This window comes from Trachurus trachurus (assembly GCF_905171665.1).
Source record: "Trachurus trachurus genome assembly, chromosome: 18".
In the NCBI taxonomy this organism is placed as follows: domain Eukaryota; kingdom Metazoa; phylum Chordata; class Actinopteri; order Carangiformes; family Carangidae; genus Trachurus; species Trachurus trachurus.
Window position 1 is genome coordinate 20,564,949 of NC_139909.1, and position 14,823 is coordinate 20,579,771.

Consider the following 14,823-nt stretch of genomic DNA (forward strand, 5'->3'; position numbering starts at 1 on the left):
AACGCTTATTATTTTACTCAGAATGTCATCTTAATATAAGAAACTGACTGTACAATATGAAGTTACAAAAACTAAATATATTCTTTTTATTGAAAGCATTCACGCAACATGTGTAAATCATTGTGATTTAATCATAACAGAAACAAAAATGATATTTTACCTGAATTTTCCAAGGCTATATTAAAAAGAACAAAAAACAAAGTCAGGAGGTAAAAAAAAAAAAAAAAAGCACTAAAAAAACGTAACAATTTAAATAAAAAGAAAAACTCCCATTTGAAAGAATAAATGAAAAACATATGTGACTAAACATCCATCTTCAACACCACACCAACTTTAGTAGCTAGTTACTCAGAAACAGTGTTTTGAAATCCATCTTCTTCTCAGAAGAAGACCAACCAATAAGACTAAACCCTGAAGCAGTTTAAAGTTAAATACTACATTAAATACTACATGGTTAATAAATATTAAAATACTTAATTTATTTGCGCATCAGAAGCTTCGATGGCACCATGAAAGGGTTGAGAGGGGGACAGGATCGTGGAACGCCTCCCTTCCCTGCTTGGCTAGATGTGTTGTTGCTCTTGGACGACTGGTTCTCAGCTTCCTGCTGCAGTTGCCTCCCACCACCGTCCACAGACTTACTGCTGTCAGACATGTCAGAGCTCTGTTGGCCATCTGGTCCAGCACTGTCTGGAGCACTCTGACCCTCTGACTGAGAAGAGGGGGCCGTTTCCACCTGGGAGTCAGCCGGTGATGACAGAGTGTGGTACACCTGAAACACGGAGAGGGGGATGAAAAAAAAATCCTGGTTTTTGTGTTTTTCTTTTTACCAAGGCACCATGGGGCTGGGTATGAGTTATTGTCATAGACTGTAAAAAGAATGGACGTAGCGTCCGTGACGTCACCCATTGGTTTTGGGGAGTCGTTTTTGTGACTCAAATATGGCGGCCCTGAACAGCGCCATGTTGGATTGGCCGGCCGAGAACCGCCGAGAACCCGCCCACTGGCCTCGAAGCAGGTGTCCACGGAGCTGCTCGGGCCTGTCACTCAACATTTCCGCGCCCTAATTGGCCAGAGTTTTAACCTAATAACAGTAAAACGGTAGAGTTTAAAAAAAATTCACCCCCCTCAGAGTGTGTGCGGGGGTAGAAACTATCGATTGAGAAAAAAAAACGTTCTGACACCAGGCTTTTAACATGTTTACTGAGGATGTAAAATCGGCGATTTTAACATGGGGGTCTATGGGGAATGCTCCCTTCTGACACCAGCCCCCAGAGGAAGCCGGGGGGATTGCAGTTTTTTGAACGCGGAAGTGAGCTTCACTTCTCAGATCCACAACTGCCCCCTTGGTTATTGTGTTAGCAAATGATTATTGTTACTCTGTGACACTGTTTTTGTAATTACTGGTTGGGACATCCACCGGAGCGAGTCTGACTGTGTTTTGCCTGAGAACATAAATGCAGACTGGACTGCCTTCATAGAGGGACCATAAGAAATTGTGTAATGTATTGACTATTCTCAGGATAGAAGGAATTAAATTACGTCAAAAACGTAAGCCAGTTTTGCTCTTCCAGTGGAATTGTATGTTAACGTTCCCATGGTTTCAGTAGTCGCGGTAAAGGCATGGATCCTTTTTTTTTTTTTACATTGTAAAACGCGTGGATCATCAAGCCAGCTTTTACTGTAACAATGGATATCACACAAATGGATATTATCCATTGTTAAAAGCCAGCGTTAATAGATCCAACATGTGAATCACCTGTTGCAATGAACCGTAATTTAAAAAAGGGTCTTGTTTTTTTTTTTTAGAACAGCTTTCTTGTTCCCGGTGATGTGTGTTTTTCTGTGTGTTTCTGTCTCTTTTACATTTGTGGACCTGCCTGTCAATTGCACAGAACAGAAGTGGCAAAATTTCCAAAATAAAACGGCCAGAAGTGTAAATTAGACAAAACAAACAATTTTATATATTTTCATTTTCTTTCGGCGGCCTGGTACCAAATTATCCACAGCCCGGGGGTTGGGAACCCCTGACATAAATTAGCGGGTTGACCCAGGTCTGACATTCCCACTGCAAGCCGATCGGAGCCGAGCCGATTAAAACCTACATCGGTTGCAGAGTCGTTTAACCAAGTCGATGAGCCTTTCCCACTATATATGACGGTCTGGGAGACACTGTGGCGCTTATACTGTCGGGGGGGATTAGAAGGCTTGTGATTCTAGTGTTAATGAAGTCTGCCAGCTGCAGAACATAGAACAATACTGTGTTTTAACAGACGGAAACAGAGGCAGCTTTTACCTGGACCAGGTGTTTCTGAAGCTTCTTACAGTCCAGCAAAGGAATCTCCTCCTCCAGAGACATCAACAGGTCCAACATGATGGCGCTCTCTGCAGGACAAAGTTAGACAATTACAAATACAACACCATTATCAATTCATGTGATGTCTACAGATGGTAGTGTCTTTAAAGAATTATACTACAAAATTAAACTAAGTCTAATAATATAATTGATTATTGAGAATGACTCTCCAACTCACCCATTGGGGTGAGGCAACAGTCGTCATTTGGTTTGTGTATCTGGCTCAGGTAACAGTAGATCCTCTCAAAGTCCACGATGCACTTGACACCTAAGGTTCGGGGACTGTCTTTGGTGGCGTATTTGCTGGTGCGACCAAACCTGGCGTGAAGCGCTGCGGCTTTGGTGATGGGGGGAGCGGAGGATGGAGCGGCTTTGGGGACAGGTGTGACTCTGTTGCCAGAGGGAGAGGCAGGTGTGTGAGGACTGAGGGGAGTGGGCTTTACAGCGGAGGTGGAGGGTTGCTGATGGGTTGCCTGGGTTACAGAGACACTCGGAGTCACCACCACAGCTGCAGGGACGGTACTCGGTGCGGCTGGTGCTGAGGCTGGGGCGGCAGGCCGTGGAGCCGTGGGGGGGGCTGCAGGGATGGCTGCTATAGCTGGCTGGTTAGGGGTAGCAGGTGAGGCTCCAGCTGGGATTAAAAGCCGTTTCTGAGATGGAGGGATTTTGCTGATGGGTACTCTGATCTCGCTGGACAGAGTAAGGGGTCTTTTGGCTGGGCCTACGGTTGGTGCTGCAGTCTTGATGAACAGGAGAGGATGGGCAGGGTTGATAGCAGTAGACTGACCTGAGGAACAGAAAGACAGAACCCACAGCGCAGAGATGATCTCACTGTGTTATGTGCATGGATCATTATGTGACATAGATACACTGTTAATATTTCATTTAAAGGTACATTGTGTAGGAATTACTCCCATCTAGCGTTGCGGTTGTATAGCGCAAGCAACTCAATCGTATTTTTCATGCTGCATTCACGTGAAATTGGGCAGACGGCAGACGGACGACAGCCGCTGCACGTAATAAACATAGAGGCATAAACAAGCCTCTATGTAAACAATACACGTGACAATATGTTGTCATGGCGATGGCGTATTGTTTACCTGACCCACGTTTTACCGGCTTTGTTACCGACGGCCGTCTGCCCGACTGCAGGTGAATGCAGCATCATCGTAACGCTCCATTCCTCCTCACTGCGTTACCGTGGTGACTTTTCACAGACGCCACCTCGACCTGAGCCGACAGCTCCGGTGTCTCCGCTGAGTTTCCGTGGTTTCCTACCGTCACGCTGCCACTGAACGTAAAAACATGGCGACACGACATGGCAGCCATCACCGAGCTTACCCGCTCCATGGAGATATGAATGATATGAACGGCAAATTCAGAGCTTACCGGAAAACCTCAGTTTGTTGATGAGGGTGATTACTGATTGAACGAAATAATCGATTTTCGTGAATAGATAACAGAAGAAGTTACACAATGTCCCTTTAAAAGGCGATTTCTTTTCTGCTGCAGTATAAAAACCATAATCGGTACACATTAAAGGACAATTCCGGGCAAATTCAACTCAGGGCTGCTATACTGTACCTGGCTGGTTAGGGGTAGCAGGTGAGGCTCCAGCTGTGATTAAAAGCTGTCCCTGAGATGGAGGGATTTTGCTGATTGGAACTCTGATCTCGCTGGACAGAGTAGGGGGTCTTCTGGCTGGGCTTATGGTTCGTGCTGGAGTCTTGATGAACAGGAGAGGATGGGCAGGGTTGATAGCAGTAGACTGACCTGAGGAACAGAAAGACAGAACCCACAGCGCAGAGATTATCTCACTGTGTTATGTGCATGGATCATTATGTGAAATAGATACACTGAATATTTTTTCCGAACTGAGGTCCCATGGCGACCATTATTTCCTGCTTCCTGCTTCCGCTTCGGCACTTTATAGGCGACTTCCGTCTTTTTAACGAATGGGGAAAGGGGGAAGTGACTTATGCCGTAAAGCAGTCAGCACATTTGTAGTTTGGGGTTCCTGCCATCCACCTTGAAGCTGTTTAGTGCCAGTGAAGGCGATACAGACCCCCTCAGGCCAGGACAGAGGTGTCATTCAACCTGTTGTAAGTCGATGTACCATCACAAAAGTTCTTAAAATATTATAATGAAGGTTGAAAAGTTACTTAGTGTTGGTTTAACTATAAGAAACAAGAGCATTTTCATCATAATATTAAAATTTTATAAGAAAGTTTCATTAGTGTGAGCAATAAAAGAGGCTACAATTTAAGAATGGAACTGAAAAACAGCTATGAATGAGTTACCTTTGTAGATTATAACGCTGATTGCATAGAAGACAGCAGCAGCAAGCACGCAGAGAGTGGTCTTTATGTGCGCTGATTATGTTTTTTATTTTGGTACTGAATTGACGCCATACATAGTATTGATTATTAAGACTAAATTCACAGGTGGTCTGGACTACACTAGCTATGTTTGAGCAGTTTTTCTGATGAATGCAGAGTGTGTCATATATGTGGCTCCTCATCACTGATATTTATCATCAACAAGAAACTGGACACCACACACCTCGGACTGGCGCACGTGGCATCGGTCTTAGAGGGACGGTGCGACCAACCGGTCTGGTCGGGTCTGAAGGCGGTCTGTAGATCTGAGGAGGGTCACAGTTTCTCAGGGTGCAAGGCTCAGTGGACGACACTATCAACATCTGAAAGACAAAGGGGGAGTTGGGTTGGTACATGTCTCTCTCTGATCCAGAAGAAGGTGCGTCTGAGAAGCATCAGTTTAAACATGAGCAGCTCACATCTGTTGAAATGTACCTGAGAGAAGGCCTTGGTGATGGGTTCCTCAAGCGTTCCAGTCACAGCTGCTGCCATGTGAGTCCACACTTGAATGGGCTTTCTAGCTTTTTTCTCCTCTTGCCTCCTCTTCTTCACCTTCAGACTAACAGAAGAGATCACTTTGTTCTTCAGAGCCTCAACAACAGCCTCGATCTGAGGGAGGGAGGGAGGACAGCACATGTCATGCTGAGCTGAGCAGTCTCACACTGCACATTGGCATTCAACATCTCAGTAATTGTATGATTTTAACTTATTTAGGCCTACATATTAAGTTGGACACATGTGATGAAGCATGGAGGTCATACAGGCTTCATAAGGACTCTGCTCCAGCTATAGCCTATAAATCACTCTGAGACCAAACTCAACGTTATAAAGTTGACCCTAACCCTAATCTGATGCATGTGGGTTAAACTGATGGTTTCACACTGAAATGCTGTAGGAGTAGTTATGGTTCGGTTAACAACAACAAAATAATAAAGTCCAAACAGAAAGTCAGACGGACTTAAGTTAACTTATTGATAAAACTTGACAAACCCAGAGTCAGACCACCGTAAGTTACCTCTGCTATGGACCGGGAAGGAAGTTGTTTTTTCAGGTAGGTATAGTCGATCTCTCCGCTCTCTCCGGCGGTTTTCGCGAGTTTCTTGAGGCCGTTCAGGAGCTTCTTCTGCTCCGGTTTCCCCCACTCACAGGTCGGGTTGTGTGAGCGCTGCCGCGGCGGAGGCTCCGGCTCCAGGCTGCGGTCCGGCTTCCTGCGCGTCCGCGGAGGAGGCTTCATCCTGACGGCTGCACGGTCCGGCTGGTTCTGGTTCAGCTCAGACAGCTGCGGTCTGCAGGGTCCTGCTGGCTCTTGAATATGAATCGCTGTCAACGTTACTCAAACGTCCCTTCACCGCCACCAGCCACAACAAATACAACTGCTTCCGGTATATTTTCACAGTAAAAGCATGACTTCTTCTTCTTTTGTGTTTATGGTAGTTTGCGACCCGTTTCAGGGAGCATTACCGCCACCTACTGAGCAGGAGTCAGTTTACAGCACAAGGAACTTGTCTTGGTGTCAGGTGCAAACATAAAGGTACCAAAAATAGTTTAAAGGGAGGGATAAAAATAGAATTAAGAATTTAAATAGCCTGAAATAAAATAAAATAGAATTAATTAAAATATTCTAGTGCAAAAGATTATGCATATACTATATGCAAAAAAATAAGTATTATAAATACACATATACTAGGCTATATAAAAGAATATAATAAAGATATATACAAAATACGACATAACCTACAGTATTAATCCTGTGTTACGTAGAAACTCAAACAGATGCTTCATAAGTTCCTTCAACTCTACTCTAAGTAGGTTTTCTAAATTAAACAATACTGTTTAATGTCTCCTCTCCTCCAGATATCTTCTGCCCCCTCTGCAATGAGCCCAAATTATTAGAACACTTTATTTGTTTTTGTTGAATTGGCCATTAATCATCATTATGCTCTATTAACCAGAACCATCATAAGAAGTTTTAGGTAATTTTCCTGATTTAGATATTTGTATATTTGTTTATTTTTTGGTTTGTTTTTGTTTGTTTGTTCTGTTTGTATTTTGTTTTCTTGTCTGTCCTATATAGCTAGTATATATACATGGGTTAAACAAAAAAAAGAAGAAAGAAAGAAAGAAACTGTACGAGTCACCCCATCATCGATATTGTTTCAGGATGGATATTTTTGTTGTTGTATCCTTTTTGTTAATTTATTGGAAATAAAAATATATATATTAAAAAAAAAAGGTAATTTTCCTGACAAAAAAAAACAGCTAGATCTATTACACAATCAATGTCACACAATCATGTTCCTTCACTGAAGAAGCCAAATTATTTACAAAGTCTGGACCACCCCATTAAGCAAATTTGGGGCAAGTTGGAAAATAAACTGGACAGATTTATTCTACACTCAAAGGAAAACCTTTGACTTGATTAGTGAAGGCATAATGCATGGGATAACTTTGTTGAAGTGCTCAGGAAATATGTTATTATTAGGCTTCTACACTATGCCAGAGAGATGCCAAACATTAAAGTTAGAAATGGATAAAAACAGTAAGACTCACTTCATTTGATTGTGCTCAGAGCAACCATCTGCATAATTTCATGAACATTATGAAATGAAGTCATGTTTTAGAGCCAAAAAGGTCAGGTATTTTCAGATCTGTCAGCTGTTCTAATAATTTTAGCCACCACTGTGTATATATCACATCAGTTGTCCATATCCTTTTTTCTCTTTGTGTGTACTGTCCATAAATCACACACTCGGACTGATTTTTAAATTCTGGATGTTGCTTATGATTCATTCATATTGATGTTATTTTGAGCAAAAATGAATAAAAATGCAATTAATCGTGATTAAAAATGTTAATCGTTTGACAGCACTAATTCCTATCTTCTTACTTTGAGAGGGACTGCTGCTGTTTTTTCTCTATGGTGTTTCACTTAGACTTGTCATTCTGTATTGTTGTTCTGACAAATGTATATCTATTCTCATTCATTTCATCACACATACACATAGCCTATAGAACATATGAAAATGAGATCAATCGCGTGATTTATTCACAGTGCTATCATGGATGAAAACAGACGATCTGCAAAACAGACATGAAAGGAGAGAATGAGAATAAAGGAGAGAATTAAAGAACAATACAGATGTGGAGGCATCACGCCCTGACTGTCTTCATGAACATGTTTGATCAGCTCCTGGTTTTGTCAGAATGAACATGCATGGATACATTTGTCTGTCTGTGCAGTGTGTGTGTGATTGTGATTGTGTATGTGTGTGTCTGTCTCTGTGTGTTTAGGTGCTCTGCAGTGGCTGCATGAAAAAGCTGGTGGATGAGTCACCCAGTCTTCATCACGTGACTCCATGAATCACCGTACCTCTGTGGGCAGAGCTGCAACCATCAACCTCCCCCTCTCCTCCCTCCTCCCTCCTCCCTCCCCCTGCCTCTACCCAGCCCCGTGTCACTTCCTCCTCATCCTGTCATCTGATTGCTCTTTGTCTCGTCTTGTCTCTATTATTTTAAGTTTCATGTCGCAGCTACAGCTCTGCCTATGTTTACTAAAGCTTATCCCCTGTCTTTTATCTCTGAGCATTGCTTTCACTCATGGAACCCCTGACCCCCATCCTCTACACATCCACAGACCTGTTCATGGACATGTAATTGTTGTTTTTTCTTGTGGGTGTGGGTATTTGCATCCTGCAGCATCTCCCCTGATGACTGCTCTAACCTCTAATCACTCTGCTGAACACCCTATAACCTCTGAGCAGCACGACGCAGCATCATGCAGCCAAATTATATTCTTTGCCACCACCCTCAGTAACTGTCTGTGCTGTAATCAGCCCAAAGGCTTATACACGGGAGTGGCACTGTTAACCTAGATGTGATTATTATAAAGAGCAGATGGTTGTCAGACTGCAGGCTGATCAAAGGACTGTGATTTTGACATGGCGGGGGCAATAATGCAAATTACAAAACAAAAACACCATAAAGAAGCAAAGCTTTCCTTATGTTGTTGACCTGAGGTTACTGCTATATCTCCATCTTTTCAGTCAGGATGTAACATTTCCGTTGGGGGCTGTTTTTCGGCTGTTTTCGCCTCTAAAACAACTCTGTCTCGCAATATTCCGTTATTATCTCATAGCGTGGTGAATGTGCAGGTCACAACTTGTCCACAAGAGCGCTTTGGAGTTGTTGGGTTGTGTATTTTATGAGTTTGATGAGGGAAACCAAGAAATTCTACGAGCCTCCGTTCTGAGCAGCTAGCGGCTCTGCTCCGCCGTTCTAAAAATAGCTTGCACCGACAAAATAAAGGTAACGAACCTATTCCTAAAACTGGCCAATTTTGCCAAAAATGTTGACCTACCCCTTTAAGAGCTTTTATAAGGATGACTCTCTGTTACAATCCTGTAAACAGCAGAAATCTGACATACACAATGAATGATATGACCTCAGTAAGATGTCTGTCAAGGACCTTTTCTGTTTCTTTCAGACTCACATAGAAATTCTCCGTGTCCACAATGAAGCACTTTTGTAATAAAATAGTTGACTTTATTTGTTTCTTTGTATGTAGCAAAAGTAGTCATTGACATGCTCATATTTACATCCAGCAAACACATGTTTATTACGATGGTTTTTAACAAGATACATCTAGAAAGACCATGGACACACAGCTCCAACAATGATGCTCAGGTTCACTAATGTCATTGTTTCTTTCACTTTAAAATTTTTGTTTGCTTTTTCATTTATGCTTGTACAAAAAGAAGATATACAGTTAGAGAAACGTGCAGATGCTCACCCCGCCTTCTCGTTATCTCTGACTTTTCAACCTCATAAAAGACAACAAATGAAAAAGATGACAGAGACCTCTGTTTTTCCATCAGCCTGACTTCCTGTGTGAGATTGTGGATGCCTTGATTCTGACCTGGCAGCAACACATTATGCCGAGGCTATAGCCAATCCCTTAGCAACAGATGGCCACAAAGGTCAACAACACCTACAAACAGAGAGCAACACTAGCTCCTGAGATAAGGTGTCTATTGATTACTGATTATCAGTAGCCGTGTAATACCGTATATGTCTCTCAATGTAGAGAAATATAGAGAAACCTCTTAACAATATCTTGAAGAGTCAGAGCAGACTCAATGATGACGATGATGATGAATATTAAAACAACACTGTTCTTTACTAAGCAGCTGCAACTCAACCAAGGATTCTATCTCTATAGAAGAGTCATTGACACATTGTATGTTTGGTAAAGAACAGTAAAGTCTACACCACTGCAGCCTCCTTGTAGGTGTTGGCTGTAAAATATGCCATATAGAGTCTGATCAGGATTTGGCACCATAGCAACAAGGTAATTTAAGTTATGCAAAAAGATGAGTCATCAAAGCCATTATAGTGGTATGAGTGTGGCTTCACAGCCCTGAGGATGAAATGTGTTATACAGTACTTCATGATCAGGAGCTGCGTGTGTGTGTAAATACTGATGGAATGCTATTGTGTAAATAACACAATATGATCAATTCACAAATAAATGCATCAAAATGAGTGAAGGAGTGACTCAATCACACATCTTTTCCTCTGGTGACGCTATGGTCAAATGAATGTGGGAATCCTGGGCTGAAGGAAAACCTATAAAACCGATAATAACCTAAAAATATTTTTAGAGAGAACCTGACTGTTTAATTTACGGATGATCTGGATTTCTGACTTTATGCCAGACCTCAAGGATCCGGCTCTTGTGTCTGCAGCTGGTTCAACATCTAGATGATAGCCTCAAAGCTGAAAAGGCTGAGAAGGTAAATTGGAAACTGTTCTATTGGTTTTATAATCACATTGAAGTGAATATTATGTGTCTACATACTTTTGTCCAAAGAGCATACAACTGTCCTGATGAATTATGTATATGAATATATTTGTATATATTTATCCCTGCCTGAGCTAGTCACACAGTAAAATTTCATCATCATCATCATCATCATCATCATCATCATCATCATCATCATCATCATCATTATCATCACCATCATCATCAACCACTGATTCGTTAAAGGTAAAAGTGACAGTAGATTGGAGCATCCTCCTTCAGTCCACATGGAGAATGTCATCATGTTGGGGGGTTGGGATGAAAAGACCAGACCACGTCCCCCTTCTGGTCCCCCTCCTTCATAGAGGGGTGTAGTCCCGTTTTATCCAGATATGTATAACGTCGCTTGTCCATATAACAACCAATCAAATCATTAGAAAGAAACTTCTTACATTATGAAGAATGAAAACAACAAAAAGCAAATCAAAATCAGAAAGAAAAGCCCTCCAGTCTCTCAATCTCTCCTCATTCCCATCTCCCTCATCTGTCTCTCCTCCCATCCCTCCATCAGTCCTTCATCTGTGGTCTCTTCATTAGTATCTGCTGAATGTATTTCTGCAGCTCGTCGCGTCTGCTGCTGTCTGACTGTTTTTCTGACGCGTAATAATCTTCGTGCCTCGGGCCTGAGTAGTACTTGTGTTGCTTTTCGGGAGAGATTACAGACATCAGGGGAGGAGGTCTGGGTTTTGGGACAAAGGATGGCTGAAATGTCCTGGGGTACAGAGGGAGGGGGTAGCTGCTGTAGTACGGCTTCTGCTGGAGGGGGGGTTTCCTCAGCCGAGGTTGGACCCAGCTGTGATGACGGCGTTTGGGAGGGAAAGTTTGTCCATCGTCCACAGAGTTTCCCAGGTAGTTGCTAAGGCTAAGCGACTGTTTGGGGATGTAGTAACGGGGTCTGGCTCTGGGGGGAGGGGGGAAATAGATGGGGTAGTATTCTGGGTAGGGCTTCCTCTGGTAGTAGAAGGGGTACACATAGGGATAAGAAGGGTAGCCAGTCCAGACAGACTTGGGGGGTTTTTGCCAGAGATCCTGTGTGATTGGCATGGCCTTCTGAGGTCTGGGCCAAAGGTTTTGATTGGCGGCCAACATAGGCTTTGGTCTGCTCCAGAGATCCTGGGACTTCAGCGGTTTCTCCTGGAACCAGGGTTTGTGCAGACTGACAGGCTTAGAGACGGGGTATCTGTACTGATTGGTTGAAACCTGTGGCTCTGAGAAGCCATTGGTCGACGAGAAAGAAGACGACAGAGGAGTCAGGGGTTGTTGCCAACGTGACGTGAGCTCAGGCGGCACGTCTTTCTTCTTTTTCTTCTCCACGTCGCTGATGATGTCCACCACATCGTCGGCGGGGAGGTGGAGCTTGCTGGAGATCTCAATCAGCTTGTCGATGGTCTGTGGATCGATGTCGTCCTCCGACATCACTTCCTGGTCCTCGTCGGACCTCTTGTCTTCTGCAGCGTTGGACAGAGACGAGCTGTATTTCCTGTTCCCGTTCTGTTTGACCATGTAGTGCAGCAGCATGTCCGAGGCAATGTCGGCCAACTTCTCCTCCTCCATTTTGGCTCTCTGCGCTTCCGCCGCCTGCCTTCTCATTTCCTCTTGCTCTGCTTTGACTTGAGCCTCCTCCTCCTCTGGACTCAAAACCTCTTCATCTTCCTCCTCCTTGTTGTCCTCTGGTTCATCTTCCTCCATCACCTCTTGCTCGGCTGGAGGCGGGGACTGCGCGGCGACGCCATAGCGACCGTCCTCAAAGTCGTCCGCGAAGTTGCCTCCCCTGAATGTCGGGAAAATGAGGGCCTTCTGCGTCTCTTCCTGCCATTTCAGCTTCTTCTTCGACATGGCCAGGTTGCCGTCTTTGTTTAAGGGGAGGATGTCATTGTGGCTGCTGTAGCCTCTGCTCTCTCTCTGGTTCTCTTCCAGTTCTCCCTTCCTCTTGGTCGCTGTGTCCAAACGAGGAAACTCCTTCATCATGGTCTCGAGGCTTTTCAGCTCCTCTGGACTGAGCTGCTCCTCCGCCTCATTGCTGCTTTGTTCAGAGCTGGTTGGCTGCTGCTGCTGGGGAGAAGCCTTATTAATCTCCACCATTGTATCTGGACCAGGGAGCTGCTGCTCTGTTTGGACCTGGACCGACTGGCTTGTGGTACGACTGGTCACCTTCTCTGTCATCTTCTCTTCTTGAGCTCTCCTCTCCTCCTCCTCCTCTCTTTCCTGCTCCTTTCCCTTTGTTGCCATCAGCAGCTCTAACCTCCGTCGTCTGTCTTTGTCTCTGTCTGCTCCCTCCATCATCCTCACTTCCCTCTCAGCTTTCATCTCTTTGTCCATTCCCTTGATTTCTCCTCCCTCCTTCCTTTCCTCCACTTCTGAGTCATTCAGTGCCTCCAGTAAAACTGCTGCCAGGGTTTGGGGGTCTACATCTTTGAAGAGCTCATCCTCTCTCTCTTCTTTCTGTAATGATTGTCTTTCCTCGTCCCCTTGTTCCTCATCTCCTGACACTTTCAGCCCAGGGCTGTTGATGGGACTGGGGCTGGACAGATGGAGAAGGGAAGTTCCCGTCAGGAGAACCAGGAGGGTAAGGACACTTGAGGCATAGTGTTGCCCAGTCATGACCACTCAGAGCAGGGTGCGATGTGAGCAGCAAGTGGGTCCAAATTCTTCTGTAGGAGAGAAAACACAAAGATAGTTCAGTGTCAGTGACTCCCTGCACACACACAGGTCTTCTATGTTAAAGCAGAAGTAAGCGATCCGGTCGTTTTGGCTAACTTGTTGTCAGCCGATGGAGTTAGCATTCCCCGCCCTCGTCCCTACGTCACCACATTCACACGCATCCCTTGGCTGCACACACAGAGAGGACCGCCCCTTTATGCCGTTCTCTCTCCTCATTGGATAAAGCAGAGTGACTGATAGACCCGTGATTCAGACCAAACACTCTATGTAAGTGATTGCCGTCGGAAGATATAACTATTTAAGACTTAACACAAACATTCCGCTTACTTCTGCTTTAATAATGACAGATCATGACGACAAATGATGCAAAGCCTGCGGAGCTAGTTCAGGCAGACAACTCAAGCTGTGCCCATTCTAATCAGCTGATCAGCCACATGCCCTCCTCCTCCAAATAGGGCGGGCTATTTAACCCCCCCAGTTTACCTGCCCATCCCTGGCTATGCTGCCGCTGCTGCCTTGCTGCTGCTGCTGCTGCTGCTGCTGCCCATGAGGTTTTGCAAACCCACCTCCTCCCCAGCATCCACCTGTGGGCTCTGTCTCTATGATCCCCTGGGGGGGGGGGGGGGTCTGCTTCATTCCCTGTAATGTCTGGAAAACCAGATCATTCAGGGAACGAATAACTGAGACAGAGCCTGACGCCAAACCTGCTGCAGCCATGCTCAAGGATACCGATGCTGTGCTTCAGCTTACAATGCTTACGATCAATCCTGCTGCAACCATGCTCAAGAATATGCTAACTATGCTGTGCTTCAGCTTGCATGCTTTTACTCAATACATTATTTGTTCTCATTTCAGAGTTGTCTGACTGAACTAAATGAAACTCTTACACCTGATGATTGCATGTTCAGGCAGTTCAGCCAATGAAAAACAGGCTGAGAGGGACTTAAAACTGCAGCTGATGTGTGTGGATTAGGGATGTCACGATTATAGATTTTCTTTCTACGATTATTGTCAGAGAAATAATCACGGTATTACGATTATCATGATTATTATGCACTAATTAATTTACATCATATGAATGTGTAAAGTCAAAATATAATTACAATACTAATTATTTACACTAAATATTTTAACCAATTATTAATCTTGCAGGGGAAGTGTTTTAAATATTCAAGTCTTTAATTGTCATCTATACCAAATGTTTAAGTTTATCATTGTTTTGTTTTTTTAGCACAAATGACTCACTAACATTTAAATTCCTACCAATTGTATGTTACGTTAGGTAAATGGACCAGTATTTCTTCACTTTGGTGCACATCTGCCTCTGTGTTTCCAACATAATCTTTTTTGGAAAGTGAAGGCATTTGGAAATCTTTATGATTAATTAATTGTGGCGATTAATTGTGAAAACAAGTAATTGTGACATCCCTAGTGAGGACAGAGCAGGGGAGAAATGCAATGACCCAGGAACCAGAGCAGCACTGCGACATGCCAACGCCACTGTGCTGATATCAGACCATTGATTTCAGCATACCAACAGGTGGGTGGGGAGGAGTGGGTGGATGGAT

The 14,823-nt window shown here is 44.0% G+C and overlaps 2 protein-coding genes across 2 annotated transcripts; both read right to left on the bottom strand.

Moving 5' to 3' along the window:
- Window positions 1-270: 270 nt before the first annotated feature.
- snapc2 (small nuclear RNA activating complex, polypeptide 2) lies at window positions 271-6,071 on the bottom strand. The gene is made up of 7 exons (XM_083993112.1): window positions 5,750-6,071; window positions 5,170-5,343; window positions 4,919-5,057; window positions 3,941-4,129; window positions 2,535-3,143; window positions 2,297-2,385; window positions 271-772 (listed from the first exon to the last, which is right to left on the bottom strand). The coding sequence occupies exons 1-7, from the start codon at window positions 5,966-5,968 to the stop codon at window positions 479-481; spliced, it is 1,713 nt and encodes a 570-aa protein (XP_083849238.1). The 5' UTR covers window positions 5,969-6,071; the 3' UTR covers window positions 271-478.
- Window positions 6,072-11,101: 5,030 nt separating this feature from the next.
- Window positions 11,102-13,195, bottom strand: vgf (VGF nerve growth factor inducible; the record flags this gene model as incomplete). The annotated part of the gene is made up of 1 exon (XM_083993113.1): window positions 11,102-13,195. The coding sequence occupies one exon, from the start codon at window positions 13,193-13,195 to the stop codon at window positions 11,102-11,104; it is 2,094 nt and encodes a 697-aa protein (XP_083849239.1).
- Between the last annotated feature and the right edge of the window lie 1,628 nt (window positions 13,196-14,823).

Excerpts from the sequence above, each read along its gene's own strand:
- snapc2 (XM_083993112.1), bottom strand. The coding sequence starts at position 5,968 with ATGAAGCCTCCTCCGCGGACGCGCAGGAAGCCGGACCGCAGCCTGGAG. Across the intron at positions 4,130-4,918 it reads GCCACGTGCGCCAGTCCGAG|GTCAGTCTACTGCTATCAAC; the intron begins GTGTGTGGTGTC and ends TCTGTTCCTCAG. Across the intron at positions 2,386-2,534 it reads CTGTTGCCTCACCCCAATGG|AGAGCGCCATCATGTTGGAC; the intron begins GTGAGTTGGAGA and ends TTTGTCCTGCAG.